At 39.4% G+C, this 21768-nt stretch overlaps 2 protein-coding genes and 1 long non-coding RNA gene across 6 annotated transcripts in view; 1 reads left to right on the top strand and 2 right to left on the bottom strand.

Annotated features, from left to right (window-relative positions):
• Window positions 1-8056: 8056 nt before the first annotated feature.
• ch25hl3 (cholesterol 25-hydroxylase like 3) lies at window positions 8057-15527 on the bottom strand. Of its 2 annotated transcripts, XR_013293439.1 has the most exons (3): window positions 14919-15527; window positions 9115-10547; window positions 8057-8979 (listed from the first exon to the last, which is right to left on the bottom strand). XR_013293439.1 is itself a non-coding variant. In XM_077561289.1 (2 exons), exons 1-2 carry the CDS (start codon window positions 15347-15349, stop codon window positions 10193-10195), a joined length of 786 nt encoding a protein of 261 aa, XP_077417415.1. In that variant the 5' UTR covers window positions 15350-15527; the 3' UTR covers window positions 8057-10192. The 2 variants fall into 2 exon arrangements, 1 of the variants encoding a protein (XP_077417415.1); XM_077561289.1 differs by having other exon boundaries at window positions 8057-10547.
• LOC144048863 (uncharacterized) lies at window positions 8814-12821 on the top strand. The gene is made up of 2 exons (XR_013293440.1): window positions 8814-9003; window positions 12680-12821. It is a non-coding gene; the product is annotated as an uncharacterized LOC144048863 (long non-coding RNA).
• Window positions 15528-16922: 1395 nt separating the features above from the next.
• erlin2 (ER lipid raft associated 2) overlaps window positions 16923-21768 on the bottom strand; it is a 23008-nt gene continuing 18162 nt past the window's right edge. For 2 of the 3 annotated variants that reach the window (XM_077561287.1, XM_077561284.1), the window contains exons 11-12: window positions 21704-21768; window positions 17115-21560 (exon numbers count right to left, since the gene is read on the bottom strand). The exon at window positions 21704-21768 is cut by the window's right edge and continues 15 nt beyond it. In XM_077561287.1, coding sequence (XP_077417413.1) covers window positions 21387-21560; window positions 21704-21768 — 239 coding nt within the window. In that variant the 3' untranslated portion in view covers window positions 17115-21386. Of the gene's footprint in view, window positions 17053-17114; window positions 21561-21703 lie in introns of those variants that run through there. The other variant, XM_077561286.1, reaches the window with a different exon arrangement.

Here is a 21768-nt window from a genome sequence, read left to right on the forward strand (position 1 = left end):
GAAACATGTATTCCACCGATCAAACTTGGACGTCATTCCAAGCAATGTATGAGGTGGCAGTATGAGGGATCGGGACAAAACAAGGGGCAGAGGTTGACCACATTCCTCGGAAACTCAATATGTTAACTGTCTCAACTTACTGACCTGACAAGTCCTGCTCCTCATTTGGGTCATCCATCACCTTTATGGTAAATTGCCTTTCTGGGGGAATAGTTATCTTATGTGGACCAAAGACAGGGACAAAGAGGAAGTTGAGATAAAACCCAAAGGAAAATTTGTTTTCTTTTGTTATAAGGCTTTTGATACCTCCGCTGCTTTGTAATAAACACTACTATTTATTGTTTTAATTTATTATTATTGTTTTTTTAAATGAAACTGATATCTGTAGTAAAATTTGGTGTTAAAGTGTCTTTTAAGTCTTTCAGCTGAAAAATGACAATAGAAGGTGGATAAGATAAGGGCCAGAGACATAAACACTATTTTTCTATTATTTATTTTTTAAAGACCAAATTTTACACGTACATCGAGTTTCTGAAGAGATACAAACCCAGTGCTCAATTTTTTTTTGTTTTTAAGATGCACTTGACTAGATTATGTTTCAACATATGTGACATAAGGAAATTGGACCGTCAATACAAAGTAAATGACAAATCATGATGTTGAATGCTTGCTTAAAGCCTCTTAACTTGAAGTTAATATTAAGTCACCATGATGATGTTCATTTGTTTGGATATTTACAATGACGATGAGGCTTGACCTTTTGAGCTAAAGAGCCCCCTTGACTGTTTGGAGTCATTTTTGCCTGCTTCTTCTCCATCGCCTTCTTCATCCAATCGTATCAGCACATAGGTCAGAGTTCAACCATGACTTCCAAACAAAGAAGCATGGGAAAGTGATTAGAGGGACTGTTAATGAAGAAAATGGATTGTGTGCTGCTCACGCTGGCGCTGTGATGGACAACCTGTTCATGAGGCTGAACACTGAGGAGATGATTTGAATGATGATGACTCTCTGCTCTCAAATTGTAAGATCCTGACAACAGACTGCAATATTGTCTTGCTCTTTTCATGTACCAACGCACAATAAGTTTGTAAATAAAGGATGTGATCCAATTCATGCTCTGAATGTCATCATGTGCACTTTAATTCTAGATAGTAGACATGGACATTAGTCAACTGATTATTAGTATTGATATTCATATGTCCATTGTAGCGCCCGTAGCGGCAGCATGGTTTGATAGCATGCCTGTCTCAAAATTCAAAAGCTTGTAAGGTCAAATGTCGCCTCTGGCCTTCTGGTGATGTGGAATTTTCACATTCTCCTTGTGCCCTCTCTGGCTTCCCTCCATATTTCATTGATTATTTAAAACTTTAAATTGTATGTACATTTAAAGGTGCATTGTGCTGTTTAAAAAGGTAATGTTCTACATCATGCATGCTCCTGTTTTACTCTGCATCTATCAACTTTTATCTTCTCTTTATAGTAGAGTGTGCGGACCCTGCACACTCCACAGTTTCTTTGGGGAGGGGAGGGCGGAGTTTTTCTTACCTCCTTTGAAGTCATGTCTTCGTTTTTCAACTGTGGCTGTCGCTTTTAGATCGTACATGTACTCACACGCACGCGCACCATGAGCGAGCCTGACACAGATGCTGCAGTTACGCTTTGGGCCAGAGGTGGCAGTTGTGAGTAAAAAAGTGACAAACTGCACAAAGATCCTTTAAATGCGAGTGGTTGGTTGTTTACTGGTTGTACCAGACCAAAGTCAGATTGGAAAGGTTCCTACTCACCCATGACCCAACAAAAGACAAGTGGTATACAAGATGAATAGATAGATGCATATTGCATACACAGCATAGCTTCTCAAATCAATGCAATCTGTTTTGGCAGGTGTGCAGGTCAACCCCGGATTTGCTGCTATTTTAGTTTAGTTTAATTTACTCTATTTGGGCATGATACATTTAAGACAAACATTTGTACAGTAGTTAATACATTGTGTTGAAGCCCAAAAGGAGTAGGCTGAAGCAAGAGCTTATAAATGCTTACCCCATCATAATCATACATCATACATCATACAGGAGCCCGGATTTTTCTCACTGAGCATTAATGCTCAACATAAGAAACATCAATCATGAACATCAATTGAAGCTAGGAAGCAAAATGTTGTACAAAACAAAATATTGTATAAAACAAATGCAAACAGTAATTTTCCAAATGTAACGTCGCCTAATATTCAGTCCTAAACATTTGTTTTTCCATCCGGTGAAACCCTGAATCTAATATGTTTCTTTAGCATATTTATTTAAAAAAAAACAAAAAACTATCATGTATATATTTTTAATTGGTATACATTATCAACACACTTTAGATCATTATCTAGACCAGAGGTGGGCAATCTCGGTCCTCGAGGGCCGAAGTCCTGCAGGTTTTGGAGGTTTCTCACTTCCAACACAAGCTGATTCCAATCAACAGGATCGTTATCAGGCTTATGCAGAGCTTGCTGATGAGCTGATCATATATCAGCTGTGTTGGAGAAGGGCAACATGCAAAACCTGCAGGACTCTGGCCCTCGATGCCCACCTCTGATCTAGACCATTCCCCAAATGAACCCCTCTTCGAGTGAAACAATGGCTCTTCAGGGTCGCACGAACACACTGTACCTTAAAATCAAATGCTCCCCTAAAAGTATATTTACCTAGAATCCTGAAGTAATGCGCCTCCATGTCAACATCAAAAGATCTTTATTCATGCGTAATAATGAACATGCAGTAGAACGATTAATGTGTGTACCTGGGAGGTGCGTCACATTACATTTAATTATTATTTTCCAATGTACATTCTTCTTCCATTATTAATAACTCAGTCTGCCTTGTGTGGATATCATTCCACAGAAATAGCTCTAACAAGAGCAGTGAATGATTTACTACTAATTTCATACTCAACATCTGCTCTTCCATGATTGGATCTCACTGCTGCTTTTGATACCGTCGATTAGCGCATACAATTGGACAAGCTCGAGAACTTTTTGGGGATCTTAGAGTCAGGACTGGTGCTAAAATGGTTGTGATCTTATCTGTCTATGACATTTTAATGCTTGTTTAATGCTTTTTATGAAGAATGTGTTTTCTTTGTCGTGCCCAATTGAGTTGAGTTGAGTTGAGTCCAACAAGGCTCTGTCCTTGGTCCAGTGCTTTTTCTTCATTATATCATAGCACTATTAGGTTCAAATTATGCATTCTTTTGGGATTGCATTTTATCGTTACGTTGATAACTTGCAAATATATATGTCACTTACCATAGAAAATACTGCTACTGTGAGGTCCTGGTTATTTTCCAAGTTCATACTTCTAAACCCAGAAAAGACTGAAATGACTGGATTGCTAAAACATAAAAAACATTTAAAATATTTCACCCTGTCTCTTGATGACCGTTGGATTGAATGCAAGGATAAGATTTAAACCTTAAGCTTTTATTTGATCAATTATCTCATTTGAGGTCAGTATAATAGATGCAACACCCAACAAGACCCAGCCATCTGTTTCTGGTGTGTTTGTTTTATTTGTTAGTTTTTTTATATTCGAATGAAATGTTTTTATTATGCTGTATTTTTATTTTTACTTGTTTCCTGGTGATCTGTGCAGCACTTTGACTAAAAGATCTCTTTAAATAATAATAACAATAATAATAATAATACTGCGATTGGCTGGCAACCATTTCAGGATGTACCCCGCCTACTGCCCGAAGCCAGCTGGGATAGGCTCCAGCGCCCCCTGCGACCCTTGTGAGGACAAACGGTTAAGAAAATGGATGGATGGATAGATAATAATTCAGTTCCATTCCTACACTGGCAATGTAACCCGAATTTCAACGTAAGTCAGATTTTCCCGTTTAAGTCAATATTTACACCAAAATACAAAAAAACACATTTGCGCGACCCGGAAGATTTTTTTCCCGCACGGACATTAGTTGCTGACGGAGGGCAGAGCGGAACTAATTCAAGCATAAACACGGAAATGTGACGCACCTGATGGCGAGCCGACCTGCTGATGGATGGCCGTTGCTGGAGGTAACAACAACACAACTTTAAATAACTTATATGGTGCTACGGACGAGGCACGGGGGCCGTAAAGTCGAAACGACGTAACTCGAGGACTTCCCGTTTTGCTTTAGTGGTATATGAGTTAAGCAACAAAATCCAGCAATCCCTATAATAATAATAATAATAATAATAATAATAACAATAATAATAATAATAATAATAATAATAAATTATTATTAGTAGTATTATTATTGTAACACTGTGTCTTTGAGAAGACGAGAGTGTATGTGTATCACTCCAAACGAAGGCCGTGGGAAAAGAAAACAGCATTCGGAAAGGGAATAATTAATGACTATTGCAGAATGACCACTCATCAGTTACGGAGACGTATTCACTTTTTTTGTGGCATCACTAAACAAAAGATTTTGTGTTGGACTTAGAGGTGTAATTTTTGGTCAACATCTGACCATTCTACTTTAAACTTTAACCGTATATTCCAAGCCATACAGACACAGGCCATCTGTTTGTCTGCGGTATGTGACAGAAACGTTCTGTCTTGAAGTTGACCCTTCAAAAGAATGGTATTGATCATTTCAAGGAATTGCGCTGAAATGAGGTGGCACAATAAGGAGCGGATGCAGCTGCAGCATATAAAAGCAGACTATAAAAAGACCTCTTTAATGTGTAACAGAATGCATTGATTTTGACCCATAACCATCAAAACGCAGTTGAAATATGATTGATGTTGAAAGTGTGCCGAGTAGACGTTCCGTTCTGATTAGAAATCAAATCGTGTTCAACAAGGGGAGAAAAAAAAACATAAAAAATGTCCACATTGGTACCAGATTACCGGTTCCAAAATGGAAAAGTCAGTCTCCATGGGTAACTTAACCTTAAGGTACATACTGTCGATGTGTTGCACATATTGGCAGCGTATGTTTCATTATTCCAGCACATACAGTAAATAAATGGACTTAATGGAATTGCCTGCAGTCTACACCTGGCTCTCATTGAACACGTATGACGAGATGTCAAGTCAAACTTACAACAGCAAAGACTGGAACAGCTTCACTAGTGCAAGCAAGAATTAGAAATTCTTGAAAATAAAATCCATCCTCAACCTTGATAAAGCAATAACTCATAATTACAAACACACTAATGAAATCCAAGCTCTTAATTTTAAGCAAGTGTGTTTGTATAAATGAGACTTAAATGCTCAATTGTAATAAACACAATATTTATTTTACAGTGTATTGCAACTTTCGTGGTTCTTGTTCACATTCGTTTATGATGTATTGACTGTGTGTTTTAATTTAAAAAATAAAACTTTTAGTTGTTGGATAAAATCCTGTTGACAAAAAACTCACATTAATGGCTCGTGTATCACAAAGATGTTTTGTTTACATCATCACAGAATGACCATCACCATAGACTTAAAGAACAATAATGCAGCTGTTAATGACGGGTAAGCTATTGTCTTCCCCAGTGGAATTTGTTTAGGCCCATTACAACAATGTGTCCAATTTTCAATTTTCCCACATAAAAATAATGTGAAAATGACTTCATTAGAACCAAAATGAGTTCATAGAAATGTGATAATCTCATGGCATCACAAGATTTACGTGTCCAGTCATATTGCACTGATGTCATCCACAGCCACTGGGACATCAGCACACTGTCAACAGCACATAAAAATCCCAGGAAGCAAAACTTGTTAGTTGTGCCTGACCTTTCTGTAGAAGTGCAGTATAGGACTGAAGTAAATATAGTAGCAGACCAGAGGGCAAGGACTTTTAACAAGGCAGTCTGAGCTATGTAAAGCTCACTAATTGAATATTTACAGAATAAGGGCGAAATAGAATCTGGCCTTTGTCAGTGGAGAGCCAACTCTCAGGAAATATGATGAAATGGGAAGTGTTTGGTATTTACACAAATGATAACAAATCCTGCAGAGTGCTCTGTGCCTTTTCTCTTTCTTATTTGACATACAGTATCTCACAAAAGTGAGTACACCCTACATTTTGTCAGATATTTGACTATATCTTTTCATTGGACAACATTGAAGAAATGACATGAAAAAAAGTGGTCAGTGTACAGCTTCAATACCTCAACATAACTCAAAATGCAGCTATTAGTAGCTAATACCCTTGGCAACAAAAGTGAGTGGACCACTAAGTGAAAATGCCCAAAGTGTGAATAGTTCGTGTAGCCACCATTATTTTCCAGCACTGCCTTTACTCTCTTGGCAAGAATTTCACCAGAACTACACAGGTTGCCACTGGAATCTTTTTCCACTCACTTACAATGAGATCATGGAGCTGGCACATATTCAAGATCTTTGGGGAGTGTGTGGTAATTTGTACCAAATGGCAAGTAGTTCCACCCCTGTTATTTGGAAAACCATGGAATAAGTTAGTCATGTGACCACAAATTTTTGAAGAGACATCCATTTCGCTCATCCGATAAAAAAAAAAGGGAGACACATGGCTTGAGGGGTAAGCACATAAAAGTTAAAAATCATTTTTATGCCCTCCAAAGTAAAATTTCTATGATTAGGAATTTTTGTTGGCTGTGTTTGAACAATTATATGAAACTTTGAAAACAGTTTACACATGTTTTAGTGCTTTATTAAGCTACTTCATGAGTCTATAGGGTTAGCATGACATTGGCACAAAACAGCTGTGGGATGCATTTTTTTTCCAAAATGGTGGGCTTGGGGTAATTTGTGCCAAAGGACCTGAGTTAAGCTTTCCCTAAATTATGATGATGACGATGATGATTATTATTATTTTATTATTTATTTCTATTATTTATCATTATTATTTTATTATTATGTATAATTATCATTTTATTTTAATTATTATTGATTATTTTATTTTCATTACTGTATTGTATTATATTGTTGTTGTACACTGCATTATTACATTAGATCACTAAAAGTATCTGCCATTCTTAATTTTTGACCAAAATTTATCATGCCACCAGATACAAAAGGAAGACAGACAGGGTTTCAACTCCTCTTGAGTATTTGGAAAGAGCAGTGAAAGAGGGGAAGATTGAACGTCAGGTTGGAAAGAAAGAAGAAGAAAGAAGATTTTTTGGGGGGCTCAGGCTTGCCCTCCTGAGCACTCACCAAGTGACAAATCTGGTTGTTCTGATCAATTATGTTATGTGTCTTTAGAAGTTGTTTCCCTTGCTGAAATCCGCAGCAAGAAAGAACAGAATTGTAAAAAATTAGAAAGCAAAAAACAAGAATTGTGACCGACACAGCTGAGAAGATGGAGATGGCGAAAGCTCACAAAGAAAGAGAAGATAAAAAGGCTGAACCGGAGAAGAAAAAGAATGAAAGAAGAAAAGGCCTCTGAAACCGTGAGGATGCCCCAGAGATGTTCAATAGGGTTTAGGTCTGGAGACATGCTTGGCCAGTCCATCACCTTTACCTTCAGGCCCTTTAGCAAAGTGGTCATCTTGGAAGGGAATACGTATTGCCCTGGATCTTTACTGACCCCTTTTCAAAAGATATCATTAAATGACTGCAGAAAAGTGAGGTTTGGATTTGATACTGCATCTGCTGAAACAATATCAGCCTTCATGTTGCCTTTTGAGGAGGATTTAGCCTACGTGATCCATCTAGTTGTGTACCTTACAGTCAGTAAACAAAGGGAGGAGTTCACAATGTACGGACGGTCCCCAACATCCCATAATGCTCCACTGAAAGGGATCATAAAGTGTGCTGCTGGCTGTCGACGTGCATCTCGCTGTGAACATGTGGGGCCCACAGCTACTCGACTCGCCCACAGCTACGCGACTCGCCCTGACTCTGACGTTGGGCCTGTAATGATTGTTTCCGCTTTGGGTCACGTTTTTATCAAGCCATCTCACGCTAACACCACCCACCATCCACCCAGCACTCTTCTCTTGCTTTATCCTCCTTTCGCAAAACAAACATTCACTTGCTGACTGAGCGCGTAGGCTCGTACAACACGTTCAGACATCTTTGAACAATTTATGTACTCTGAGTTGTGAAATTCTGGAGAGTTTACTGAACAAGTCAGAAATGGAACACAGATGTTTACACTGTTATGCAACTCATAGACTCCCTTTTTGGATACAACAATTATTGTAAAAACATGCCACATTAAAATCATGTGAAATTGGGCTCCACAAAAAAAAAAAAGTCATGAGAATTGTAACACCTGGCATGATTCCATTAAAGTATGTTGGGTGACAGTTTTTCTGTAAATAATAATAAAATAATAATAATGATGATGAATAAAATAAGAAAAAAAACTGTGACATGCTAGTGGACTTCTCATCTTTCTCATCTGCACATGCTTTTGGTTTCTTAACATGGTCCCTGCGGGTCCATCTCAAGACAAACAGAAGACCAGAGGGGCACACAGATCTTGAACTGAGGCAGAAAAATAGAAACATGAGCTTGACTCTATGTTCTGCTCTCATACTTCCACGGACTTATCAAGTGCATCAGAAAGTGGAAACAGCTGTGGCGGGAAAAGGGAATGCTTGCTTTAGATAATGACAGTTTATATAACAAAATGTACACTGAATCTGGACATTAACATTGCAAAATAAATACATTCAACTGTTTTATATTTTGGACAATTCCTGCTAGACACAAGCTGCCATGATTTGAGTTTATGTTGATAGTTTTTTTTTTCCATGCGTACCTTCTCATGTCTCATTAGGTTTTTGTGTCCACCTGTTCTCGTCAGCAGTCCCTTATGTCTACCAATCCGCTCCCTCAGCCATCTGTTTCTCGGTGTCTCGTCAGTTTGTATCTATGCTGCATTCAAGGAAAGTCAGACGTTTCCAGGAAGACCCCTTGAACTTGGAAATCCCAATTGCGAAGTCGGGGGAAAACAAGTACCCCAACTTCACCGACGGACTACAATGACAATGACGTCAGTCGACAATGGCAAACCCTTTGGAAACACAGACGGTGAATGGTAAAACACAATTTACTTGAGTATAAAACTTGATCGCTTTCTTGATTCATAAATATTTGACAAAAAAATCACATATAACACAACATGCGTGGCATTATGCCGCTATCTCACCTGTGAACTACTGAACTGTATATGCTTATGAAATAAGTTAAAAACAATAAATGAAGCAAAATTGCAAGAAGGCAAATTTGCTGGAGGTCAAAATGTGTTTTGAGGACCAAAAAAAACAATTCATCATTATCCGCCATTTTGGTTGTTTACTACGCCTCGAATGCTTTCAGGTTGGAAGTGGGAAAAGCCAACTAGGATAAATCTGACTTTCAACCATCCTTGAATGCAGCATTACTTCCCTGCTTTGTCCGGTCTGTTATTTGTAATTGTGAGTGTTTTGTTTCTCAGCATTTCTTTGTTACTTTGAGTTTTGAATTTTATTAGGTCTCTCAGATAGGGCAGAGATGCTACATTTGAGAAAGGGTGGGGGGAAGGACCCACCGACTTCACCGACCAGCTTGAATCTGACGTCACTCGACAATGGTAACCCCTGTAGAGACAAGGACTGACTGCATAACAACATTTCATCGGAATCATCTAACACTTTGAAGTTGAAACTGGGACAATCTCAGTGAGGGATAAATCTGACTTCCCATTTTCCTTGAAAGCACCATGAATACAAACAAACTGAGGAGACAATGAGAAACACCTGGACGAGGCACAAGTGGCTGAGGTAGCTGATTAGTAGACATAAGGGACTTGGCTGACAAGAATAGGTGAGGGGGAAAAGGGGATCGAATTACCAATACAATCAAAACCACACAAACTCAAATGATGAAAAAAATATATATACATAAAAGGCACATTTATGCTGTAGCTTTCACAGTTTGAATGGTAGACTGGCTTTCAAGTGTTGAAATTTGAACTTCTGAACTCAGCAGCAGCACTCATGGAGACACATGTGAAAACATATTGGAGTAGATGTAACCATTTAACATCACTGGCTTTGCTCTGCCATTGGCGTGTGCATACTTTATATTGTCTCTTTGCATTAAATTAAAATGCATTTTATAGGCTGCCAATAAAGATGAGCTTTGCCGTCAGGATTGATGACAGTCAAATTATAGATGCATTGTAACAGATGGACATTTAGAAATCACATGGATCTCAAAATGAACAATCAAACTTGAACACGCCCTCACTCCCCGCTGTAAGTGCCAAAGAGGTGGTCCCAATGGGTGAAATAGGGTGCAAAGTTGACATTGTGCAGACGATGATGAATATGGTGGTGAGGTGCCCCGCCTAAAAAAGGCAGCAGTCTGTGTAGAGCCCATGGCAGGTCATAGCCACAGTGGTCTTCCACCGCCAGCCAGGTGTTGAGAATGTGGAAGAGGGCCTCACTCAGGGGGTGACAGTTCACCAAGCAGGCACTGAGCTGTGCCAGGAGCAGCAGGGAGAGCAGCTCGGGGGAGCTGGCATCTTGGGCCTGCAGGGCAAAGGGTTCCTGGTGCTGGTGGTGCTGTTGGTGGATGTTGCGGTAGAGCCAGGTGACCCTGAAAAGAAATCAGAAATCACAGGGATGTACATGTTAATACTGGCTTGGGCTTGTTAAGACCCCGAGGTTGACACTTTTCTGTGTAGGAGACTGAGGGTGTTTCGGCCCTGGACCTTTAAGGGGAGGGGCGTCCTGCTGTTTTGGTGGTCGCTCCTTTCGGTCCTGTGGCCCACAGGCGCCTCGGATTCTGTCTTGTGACCTCCCCCAATTCGTCTGTCTCCACGCGGGAAATAAAAGCAGACCAGCGTGCGGGTGGTCGCTCGAGACAGACCTCCGCCTACCAGCAGGATGCCACTGCTGCCTGCCTCATGGGCTCCTACACTGCACTCCCCATTTGCACATTTGAGTTACCTTTATGTTAGCTTCGGAGCTTGTGCTCATGTACAGAATGCTAATCCTTTCTTTTCATCATTTGAGTCTCATCTCCCCTGATTTTGTTACACTTTTAAGCCTTTTTGTAACATCTAACTAGTGGAGAATGACAAGATTTAGAAAAGAAAAAAAATCCAGCAAGGAATGCCAACATTTGAGTTTCTCCTACTTACAGTATATTTAGTCAAGTGACTCAGTCCATCATTGGGACATACTGTACACATGAAAGTAAACAAAGATGACCAATAGCAGTTACCTTAAAAATGGCATGTGAAGCCCCTTAGTTCATTCAACAGGTTGCGTCATAGAATCTTGATCAGCTTTTGTCTTATTTGTTGGTCTAATAGTCATGTTACAGTCGTGAAACCACTGCGGTGTATATTGACTGTTTAGTTGTGACACTACAAAAATAGCTTTTCACTATTGGCTCCACTTCCTGCTCTGTTGCTTTTTATATTTCTATTTTAGGTTGCGTAACAACATCACGGAAAGAGAAATGCGAAGCCAAAACAATAAAGTAAAGAACAAAAAGTACAGAAAGCACCGCAGCTGTGAGTAACATTGGAGTGACTAAGGGACTTTCCATTTTTCTTCACCGGGTGCCCCATGTGACTTTACAACAAAGATGGGCACCTGGCAGCGGCTTACACCCACACTCGATTCATTTTTGGCAAATCAAAATGTTTACTGGAGCTGAGCAGTTGAAAACTGTAACAAACTGAAGAGCGACTCCCAACGTCAAGACTGTACTTCTGTACAACTGTAGAAGAAGAGTGAGCAGGTCCTGGTCAAAAGCCAGGGCCAAATTAGGCCGGTAAAATAGGAAGACAATACGACAGCATATTAGGGCCATGTATAAATATTATTTTTTTCCAGAGGGGGGTAATATTTTGAGAAAAAAGCTCTCAAATTTGCGACTTCATAAAGTCGCATATTTGCAAGAAAAAAAACAACTCAGAAACTTACGACAAATACACGTAGCGTAGCTATAGTCTAGTGTGAGGAATCGTTGGTTAATGTTTATAAAATTAAAAGGCAGGATAGAGACTGATTTATTATTAATTTAAACTTTACTCGTTCTACACGGCAGCTAGATCACTTCCTGATCCCTTATCAGCTGATTAACACTAACCAATCAGAAGCTAGCGTACTTTAGGTAAATGCAAGTGAATGACAGAGAGCAGCAGATTCCACACATCAACTTAGCTAATTGTACTAAAAAAATATTTAAAAAATGTATGAATGTGTAAATAATAATTCTGGAAACATAAATGCACAAGTAAATATACATTTTAACAAATTAACTTAAATGCTTGATCCTCAGGACGTGGACTTTCGAAAAGCGAGGCATCTTTGTCGCTGGTAGCACCCATCGCTTCAAAGTGAGAATGCTTATTGATATGGTTAATTTTTGCTAAAGCAATTACTATCTTCTTATTTGAAAACCCAGCCGAAAAGTATTGGCACAAACATCCAAGTTGTACGCTATTTCTCTCTCTCACAAATCTTCCATATAAAGTTGCAAATTTGCCAACTTATAGTCACAAATGTACGTTTTTTTTTCTCAGAATGTTGTTACCACCCTCTAAAAAATATATATTTGTACAAGGCCCTAATACGCCGTCGTGAGAAGATTTTATGTTCACCACACGAAAGTGCAAAAACAGCATTTTTTCCCCCCCACAAGAACTCTCATTTCAGAAGAAGTCACTAAATTTCTGTTCCGCACCATAACATGGATGCTTAATTGTGTTACAGGCAAATGGTGGCTTGATTGGACAAGCAGCTGTTGTGATGGATGGCACACCTGCGACGTATTGTGGACAAACTTTACTGGCCTATACAGCACTATAATAGGCAATTTTTAAATAAAGGTTCCAGAAAGCCTGGCACCACTCTGCCCTGGCCTCACCTGACCTCACCTGACCTCCATTAACACATATCGTATATTGCGTTTTACAACAATACTTTAACATATTCACCAATTCATATGTACCAATGGATGAAAAAGTGGCGCCTGTGGTAAAAAAAAAAAATTTTTTTGAGAAATGAGAGCAAGTCGTCATTAATTTGAATGAAGCGCTCACACTCATTCATTTGAACGCCTCTCCGAGCTGCTGCCACTGGCAGCTTGTCGTCATCACCATCCTGCGTCCGAAGCCTTGCAGCACCCCCGAGGCGGTGGTGACGACCGTCTAGCCGGGAGACCGCCGAGGCACCAAGCTGAGGCCGGAGGATGTCTTTATTGTGGTCAAGACCACTGGGAGGTTCCATACACTTCAGCAACATTTTGGAGACCAGGAGACCTTTCATTCAACTTAACGTACCTAATTCAAATTTGACCACAAGTTTCACTATTTAATCTATTGGTACATATGAAATTGTAAAAATGTTCGAGTATTGTCGGCTATTTCTTAAAACCAAGAAATGGGCATGAGCAGTGGAATTCCTGGCCGCATCCCTTTAACCAACACCTACTTTTATCAGCCAATGAAATGACGGTGATGTCACGACCCTCTTCAACCTGAGTTGTAGAATCATGTTGGAAGAGGCTCAGAGGAACAGTTCTATTGTAACCGCACGTCAACGAAAAAGTGTAGTGGAAAAACAACCGCTCAGAACAGAACCGAGCTGTTTTGGGGTAGAAAAGGTACAATGGAAACGGGGATAATGTTCACACACGTGAGTGAGTTTACAGAATGGCAGTACATTAAAATCTTTGAGTGAGTTGATTTTTGTGAAAACGTGCAATAAAGCCACTTTTCAATTAGCTTGGTTCTACACCAAGGCAGACTTGCATGGCCCTGGTCGTTTTTCCATTAGACTTTTTCAGGGCTGACATGGTAAATATGGTTGAATGTTGATTTATAATGCAAAATGTGTGTACTTATAAAATATATTTTTGCGTTGACGGTGACCACACGGTAGGCAGCTGTGTCTCACTCACTCAAACCCAGAAATATGTTTTCATTTACATGTGAAAACTTCTGTGCAAGAAATAGGCTGTACTTTGGGACATTGCCACATCATGCAATGGCAATACATATTTTGAATCGCTCTTTAAAAAAGTGGCCAAAATTCATCACTCATGAAATGTTACAGCAGAATCCTACAACCATTCAGTTGATCCTGCTCCCATCCCGCCTGTTGTAATGGAAAATTAAACCATTTCAACAAAAAAGAAAACCCCCCGGAGGGAATTGGGTGCTGCCAACGCGCACTCGACTGTCAGCTTTGCGCCATTCCAGAGCAATGGTAAAACAAGACAGGAATAAAGGCATGGGAAATCCATAGTTCTGTTGAAAGTTTATCATTGATTTGTTCCTGAAATTTTTGGGGAGTTTAAAAATGCATTTAAATGGGCGTCAATATAAGCCAACGTGGATTTTTGCTACTCCCTATTACCTGCAATTAGCGGGGGTCTGCTGTATTTAACATAAAAAAGGGATGCTCGATGACACTTTTCTATCACTGATACCACTAGTACATAAAATCCCCCCTCAAAATGAGATAATTTTAAAAAAAGACATATATCCCACTATAACATTATCCCCCCCCCCCCCCAAAATGCATGATATGCATTTTCTATTTCTCTAATTTCTAGTTCGTGATCGTAAAACGGCCACAAGAGAGAGGCCGATATATCGTGAGTACCAATAGCCTACCATAAAATAAGGCTGGCATCGGTGGTATCGGTACTCACCCGTCCCTAAAAAATATATTTAACATAACATCAAATATTATTGTAGATGTTCAGAAAAGTGACTCAAAACTTCACATTAGCATTTTAAATGTGCCAAAAATGTTGCAGTTATTTTCAGCACGGACTAAGCAAGGCAAGCCCAAATTTCAATTGGGAGTTTCAAATATGCAGCTGCTAGTAATATATATATATTTTTTTTTTTAACAATTGTATGCCTTTAATAAGTAACAAGTTATACGTGAGAACATGCACCATGCTCACCATAAGGATGTAGACAGTGTCGACTTTGCTCACCTGTGCATGCAGCGGTGCCAAAAGAAAAACAGCGCGTCGAAAAGCAGAAAACAGGCAACAACGTCCACAAAAAGCTGCCAGCTGGATGGAGAACGCTCGGGGAACTGAGCGGGACTCCTCGCCATCTGGAGGAGCGCCGTGGCGGGAAGCACGACCGTCAGGTACTGGACCGCGATCTTCCACAGACACTTAAACCACGCGAACAGAGGCGGCTCGCCCGCGGTGATCCTCCACGCGCGTACCCGCCGACTGACTCCGGCCAGGAGGTCCAGCACCAGGAAAGGTACGCAACATGTCACGTGGGTCAGGAAAGCGCAGAACGTGGGCAGGTAAGGGGAGAGTAGGACCCCCTGGTGCTCACTCACGTAGTCCCACAAGGTTTGGAGCATTGGCCCACATGGCTCTCCTCGCTGCGTCAAAGGTGCGCTCATCACAAGGTAGCGATGTGTGTCTACATTCTTAGCAGTGAATTCCTATTAAGTAGCTACTCTCTGAGTCACTTTCGCTTACAGGTGAACGCAAATTTGTCTCAACCACACCTTAAGTCAAGGTCCAGGATGAGCATTCCTAATTGTTTCCCAACATTATTTTCACTAGCAGGAGAGTGATGCTGCCCCCTTCCAGCCTGCGGAGTAGGAGGAGGGGCATAACTCGCCCCCGTATTTATTTAATAATGATAATTATGATCATAATTATGACCATGATAATGATCATAATAATAATATTAATAATGATAATAATAATTTTAAAAGATCCATTATGTCTACAACTCTCGGACAGATGGTTGGAATGTTGTGACTCAAGCGGCAAGCACCAGGTTTCAAAGCATATCCTTTTGATATTATACGTAGCTCCTGATACTCAACTAATATTACTTAGGATATAGAGCACAAGCGTGAAAATGCGTAAAGTTGCATAAAGCGTATTCTCATTCAAAAGCACGTTCATTTTTTTTCTTTGAAATGTTTTTGCATGAATCACAGCTTTTAGGCCAACATGAATGCACTATTTCCTTATTTTCTGTATGTCACGTGCTAAAGGAAAATCTCCGCTCATCATATGAACTCCCTATTTCATACCGATAATCCAGTATGTCACAACATTTGGGCACACTAAATCATTTTACAATGGTCCATCATTTAACTGTATACAGACAGACCAGGGGTCACTTCAAGTGAGAGAGCTACTTCCTGGATGATGATTTACAAAGACAATTTGATACATATTTCTGAAATAACAAATGTGCTCAAATTCCTGTTGAAATCAGGTATTTCCCGGGTCACTTTCTGTTGAAATCAGGTCACTTCTCGGTCACTTCCTGTTGAAATCAAGTCACTTTCTGTTTAAATCAGGTCACTTCCAGGTCACTTTCTGTTGAAATCAGGTCACTTCCTGTTGAACTCAAGTCACTTCTTGTTGAAATCTGGTCACTTCTGGGTCACTTCCTGTTGATTTTAGGCCACTTCCGCATCACTTGTTGAAATCAGGTCACTTATGGGTCACTTCCTGTTGAAATTAAGTCACTTCTTGTAGAAATCAGGTCAATTCTGGGTCACTTCCTGTTGAAATCAGGTCACTTATTGATTTTAGGCCACTGTCAGGAAAAAGGTGCTTGATTTGTGGATACCCCCCTTCTTCATTCATTCCAATGGGACTTTTTGGCTGTTTTTTTGGGGAATTGCGTCGCCATGGTAACTCGGAATTCCGAAAAACATTAGTCCAATTTGAGTCAGATCGAGCCGCATCTTTTGATACCTCATTTGTGCGGGTACGTTGAACAGTACGGGCCGCATGTTCTCTGAAAAATGTGTTCTTAAAAATATAGAAATAATAAACCCGTTTTCTAGGATAGTAATATGTGCCTGCTTTGCTTCGCAAGCAGTACTGCTACTGCTTTGCTTTGCAGCAGTCCCATAATAATTATATTAATTTATGAGAAGAGACCGATCATGTTAATGATTTGGAAAAATAAATATCAGAAGGCAACCCCCTTTATAAATCTCTCCCAGTGTTCACATTCCCTTTTTAATCACTTCTACAACATTCATAGAAAATCCCTCTGCACTGGTGAGCAACTCATGTGGTCCTTGGGGCATATCTGGTGCCTGTGGCCATGGGCATCACGTTGGTGATCCTTGACAGGAAAATACTAACAGTTGACTTAGTGGGGACAATACAGAAGTTTGACAAGTCAAATAAATCCACAGTGCTTTATTGTCAGAGTATATTTTCAATTTAAATCTGTGTACAAACTTTAGATTTTCTTAACATTGTCAATTTTGTCAGTCATTACAGACTGCACACCCCTTTAAAAGATAAATTTGATCACAACCAGACAGCAGAGGCAATAACATACAGTACAATGAGTTAGGACAACAGATATTAAATGGCAGTTAAAATCTCTCGTCCGCTCAATGTGATACCAGTCAGATATGCTCTGCAAATTAATCATATCAAGTTTCTGGATATAGGAGTACTATACTTTAAACACGTCTCATATCAAAGGTGATTCTATACCCCAACCCTTCTTCAGCAAGGTCCAGGAGTATTTGAACAAAGACAGAGCTTTTATGATTTTACATGAACGATTTGAAGACATAAAAACAAACAACAATCATACCTGTGACTGTAGTGTGCTTTTTTTAAACCTTTAACGAGTTTTCACAAAATGTGACTTTACTTGTGAATATAAAATGCAACTTATTGAGATAATGCGTGTGAATGCTGGAATGAAAAAAAGAAAGATTTCATGTGAAATGAATGATGAACTAAATGGAATGATACAGAGTGATATGGAATGATATGGAATCATGTTGTTTGATATTGGTGACAAATGTGTACTACTATTGAAAGAATGGCACGTTAGAGAGATAAAGAATGCTATTGAACGATGTGGAATGATATTAAATATTTTGGAATGATAGTGGTGAATAATCTGCAATATGCTATTCGAGAAGAAAAAGGAAAAAGGAATGTTTGGTATGTAGGAATTTTTTGGAATGTTGAAAATCTGAGTGAGGTGAACATCATGAATTTCGAATACGAAATATGTGAATTTGTTACATTTACAACGTCATTGGGAATAAAAAAGTGGAAAAAAATAATTTTAGGGCTGTGGTTACTGGAAAATAATAGCCTGCTTGGCGTGAAGTTTTGGAATATATAGGAGTTGGAATGATGAGAATCTGTTGTGCCTACAGCATTCACACAATCAACCGTAGCTATTTTATGCAGAGCACATTCATTTTCAGTGACTGGACAAATGATTCACAAGAGGTTAACTGGCCAAGTGCAGCTTGCTTTTAACAAGAAAAAAGTCTGCAGGTGACACCAGGTATGGGGGTCATCATTAAGCTGTAAGAACAGCATGCATATGGAGAGAAAGAACTAAAACCTTCAAATATATCCAAATTAACAGTTTGGTACATTCTGGAAAAAATGGAGCTCATCAGCATCAAGAGGCCTTAAAGACCACAGAGGTAGATCACTGAGGTAGATGATTCCAGAAAGTTTTCTACCAACAAGTCTACGCGACTTTAATAGAAGTCAGGAATAATCAGTGGATGCAACTCATGAAAAATAATAATAAAGACATCTATAATCAAATGATGCCTTCATGAATGTGGCTGTGTACAAGATGAGGGAAGCCAGATTTGACTTGGCAAGAAAATTAAAAAAGCCTCCAATGTTCTACCATCAGTTTCTTTGAACAGATGTAACCAAATAGAATGTGAATAAACAAAAGTGTGGAAAGGGAAAGTATGGAGAAGGAACTGAATAGCGCTCATGATCCAAATCCACATCATTTGTGAAAATGGTGCAGATGGTGTTTTGGCAGATACAAATTGATGTTAATCAAATGGGCTTATTGGTATTTACAGTATTGATCACATCACGTGACTACTTATAGAGGTAACACAAATAGTGACCCGATACTCTCTGCTTAGTCAACTAATGCTTCAAAATGAAAGCGCACGATGGTAGTAAGTATTTTGAATATTCTTCACTGACCAACTCAGATTTTGATTGCTCTCATCTCAATAAAGCATGATTTTTACTTACTGAACAGAAAAGTAAAGGCAGAAGACAGAAATGCCCTCCAAAAACAAGTAAAAAAAACAAGCATTAAAAGTGAATGTAGCTGCAATGAAGTCCTAGCAAAGAAAGAGGACCTGAGTTTCTCAGGTTTGGTGATGTCATTGAGCTCCAGACTTCAGGTAGTTATAGAGCACCAATAGTTTTCCATCAAAGTAGATAAAAAAAAATATTAGGGGGAAAAAAACATGCTATATATTTCACTTTGTTCAAATTGTTTTGTATTTGGTCCAAATGCTATTGAGTCACTGAACATAGTGGGAATCTCAATACAATGACTCAAATTCTTAAATGTTTTTTTTGTGAAGCATTTTAAAGCTGAAAATCTACATTTAAATTCTATCCTGATCAACTGCGATGGAGTATAAAGAACTGATATTTATAAAACTCTGCCACTTTCCAAATACTTCTGGACAAAACTGTACAACAAATTTGACAGTAGCTCAGATAACACACAAAGTTCCAAAAATTTAAATATTTGTTGACCTGAAACAAACATGCACTCATGCTGAACTTCCACCCTGATCAAAATTTGCAATGTATAAAACTAGTATACACATGAAAAATAAAACACCATTCCATCAACAGAACTCAAATATTAAGTTAACGCATTACATTCCATATCAAGTTTCATCATCAAAATGCTTTGTTTGCACTGGAGCAAAAACTCTTTAAGTCTGCCAGTGCCAGAACCCTCAAGTCTGCATAGAATAAATGCATCAACAGCACGGGCTCAAGCAAAAATCCTGAGTGGCCTGTATCGCTCTGGTCAAACACACACGATGTGCCTTAGCGATACACAACATGTAAAAGAATGGTGATTCTCACAAGCAATGTGAAAAATATCGTTTACACTCACATTTCGATATGCAACCGCTGCAATGTAAAAGAATCAATAAGAAGAAAAAAAAAAGATCAAAAGCTGCAAGTGATGACAAATTGGGAACAATTCAAACAGTCAAATGTGACATTTTGGTCCACGTTTGTACTGTGAAGCTAAAAAATTAGCAATTCTCCCATGGAGTATATAAAGTGATGTTTCGGGGACTTCAAGATGACATGCATTGGTTCGAGTCTACTTCATCACACAGCGTTAATCATTATATGCCACTAGTTGCTACATGTGCCTGAGTTCAGGTACACATAAAACCAGTGTAATCTCTTTGTGATGAAATCAGTGCAGGGATTTGGCATATGATTAAAGGTGGAGTTAGTATTGTTGCTAAAAAAGAAAAATGTATTGCATGTGAAAGTTTGGATTTACAATACTTTTAGCTGAAGTGGAACTAGATTGCACACATTCCATAACGCATCACCTAATTTGTCATTTTATAATAACATTACAAACTGCCAAGATTTGTCGGGCGAAGTTACATGAGATGGAAAATATTTCTGATGTCACATAATTGCTTGTTGCAGAGCCACACACGCTGTTCTTTCTTTTTGTATAAACTGTAAATAACTTATTTTTTTCCTCCGCATCTTATATCATCAGGCGATCACGCTACATTGCTTGGCCTATTTGTGCTGCAGGGACTTTGGTGCGCACAGTAGTCGATCTATGGCTGTTGTGATGGTACGGCGTGTGAGTTCTTTTTTTTTGTAATCCCTTCATACTACTTGTATGTCAAGCAAAAAGAAAGTGGTCGGACAAATATGTGTAATATGAATTCATATGTATAATGGCACATATGGTGTTCCACAGGGTTCAATTCGGGGGGCTCTGCTGTTTTCATTGCATCTGCTGCCCCTGGGTTCCATCTTATGGTTGTTTTAAAATACTCTATAGAGTTGATTGGTGTCAGCGTCCTAACTGCATGATTTGGAATGGCAAGTTGGGCAATTCTAATCCAGCACAACTAGCTATCTAGCAAAACTAAAGGAACACTTCCTGAAGCTGCATGGAGATGAGGAATACAAGAACCGAATGCTTTTGGAATTCAAGGTGAAGACAGCCAGATTCAATAAAAAGCCTACTCTCCCTGTTCACTTTGTTTGCCAGTAAACCCTAAACCTACGACTTGAATTTGGAAAAAAAATGACATTTTATATTTCACTAAAGAAGGGTTTGGTGAAAGCACAAAGGAAACTGGGGTGGTTCAACACCTCCAACAAGGTTAAGAACCTCTGTTTTAGCCTGACCTGAAAGGGTCCTATTTACAGGTTTTACATACCTAGTCAAACAGTGAGTATTTTTTTTAAAAATTTTTTTTTTTTGAAAGCAGTGCTTCTGAGAGACTGAAAATGAGGACCCTGGTCAGCAGAGAGTCTCTGAGCTGGAGGGTGAAACTACCTGCCAAAGTTTGAGTCATTGCCCCCAGAATGTGGTCCACCACCCTGCACCGTCTTCTAGGTCCAAATATACCTTCCTTGCTAATCCACGTCCAAGATCTGCTCTCCCACAACATCCATGGCTGCGGAGGCCTTGAGTGAGGTGCCGGCAGAGTCCACGAACATTTGGGGTATGTCGTTGCCAAAGTAGATTTTGCTGTTGGTGGCAATGGCCTTGTACTTCATCAGCTGCAGGTATTCAGGTGTTAACTTCCGCTGCAAGAGGAGTGAAAATGTGAGTTTGTGTTGTGAATTCATTAACTCTGGTGTGGACTAAATCAATCACAGATTTGTATGGTTACACATGTACTCTGCTGTGTTATGTAACATGCGTGAAACTCAAGAGACTTTTCTGTCACCTTGTTGGCCTCTGCTGCTTTGAGTGCCGTGTAGAACTCGGCATCTGCTTTGGCTTTCTGCCGTG

Source organism: Vanacampus margaritifer, chromosome 3, assembly GCF_051991255.1.
Source record: "Vanacampus margaritifer isolate UIUO_Vmar chromosome 3, RoL_Vmar_1.0, whole genome shotgun sequence".
In the NCBI taxonomy this organism is placed as follows: Eukaryota; Metazoa; Chordata; class Actinopteri; order Syngnathiformes; family Syngnathidae; genus Vanacampus; species Vanacampus margaritifer.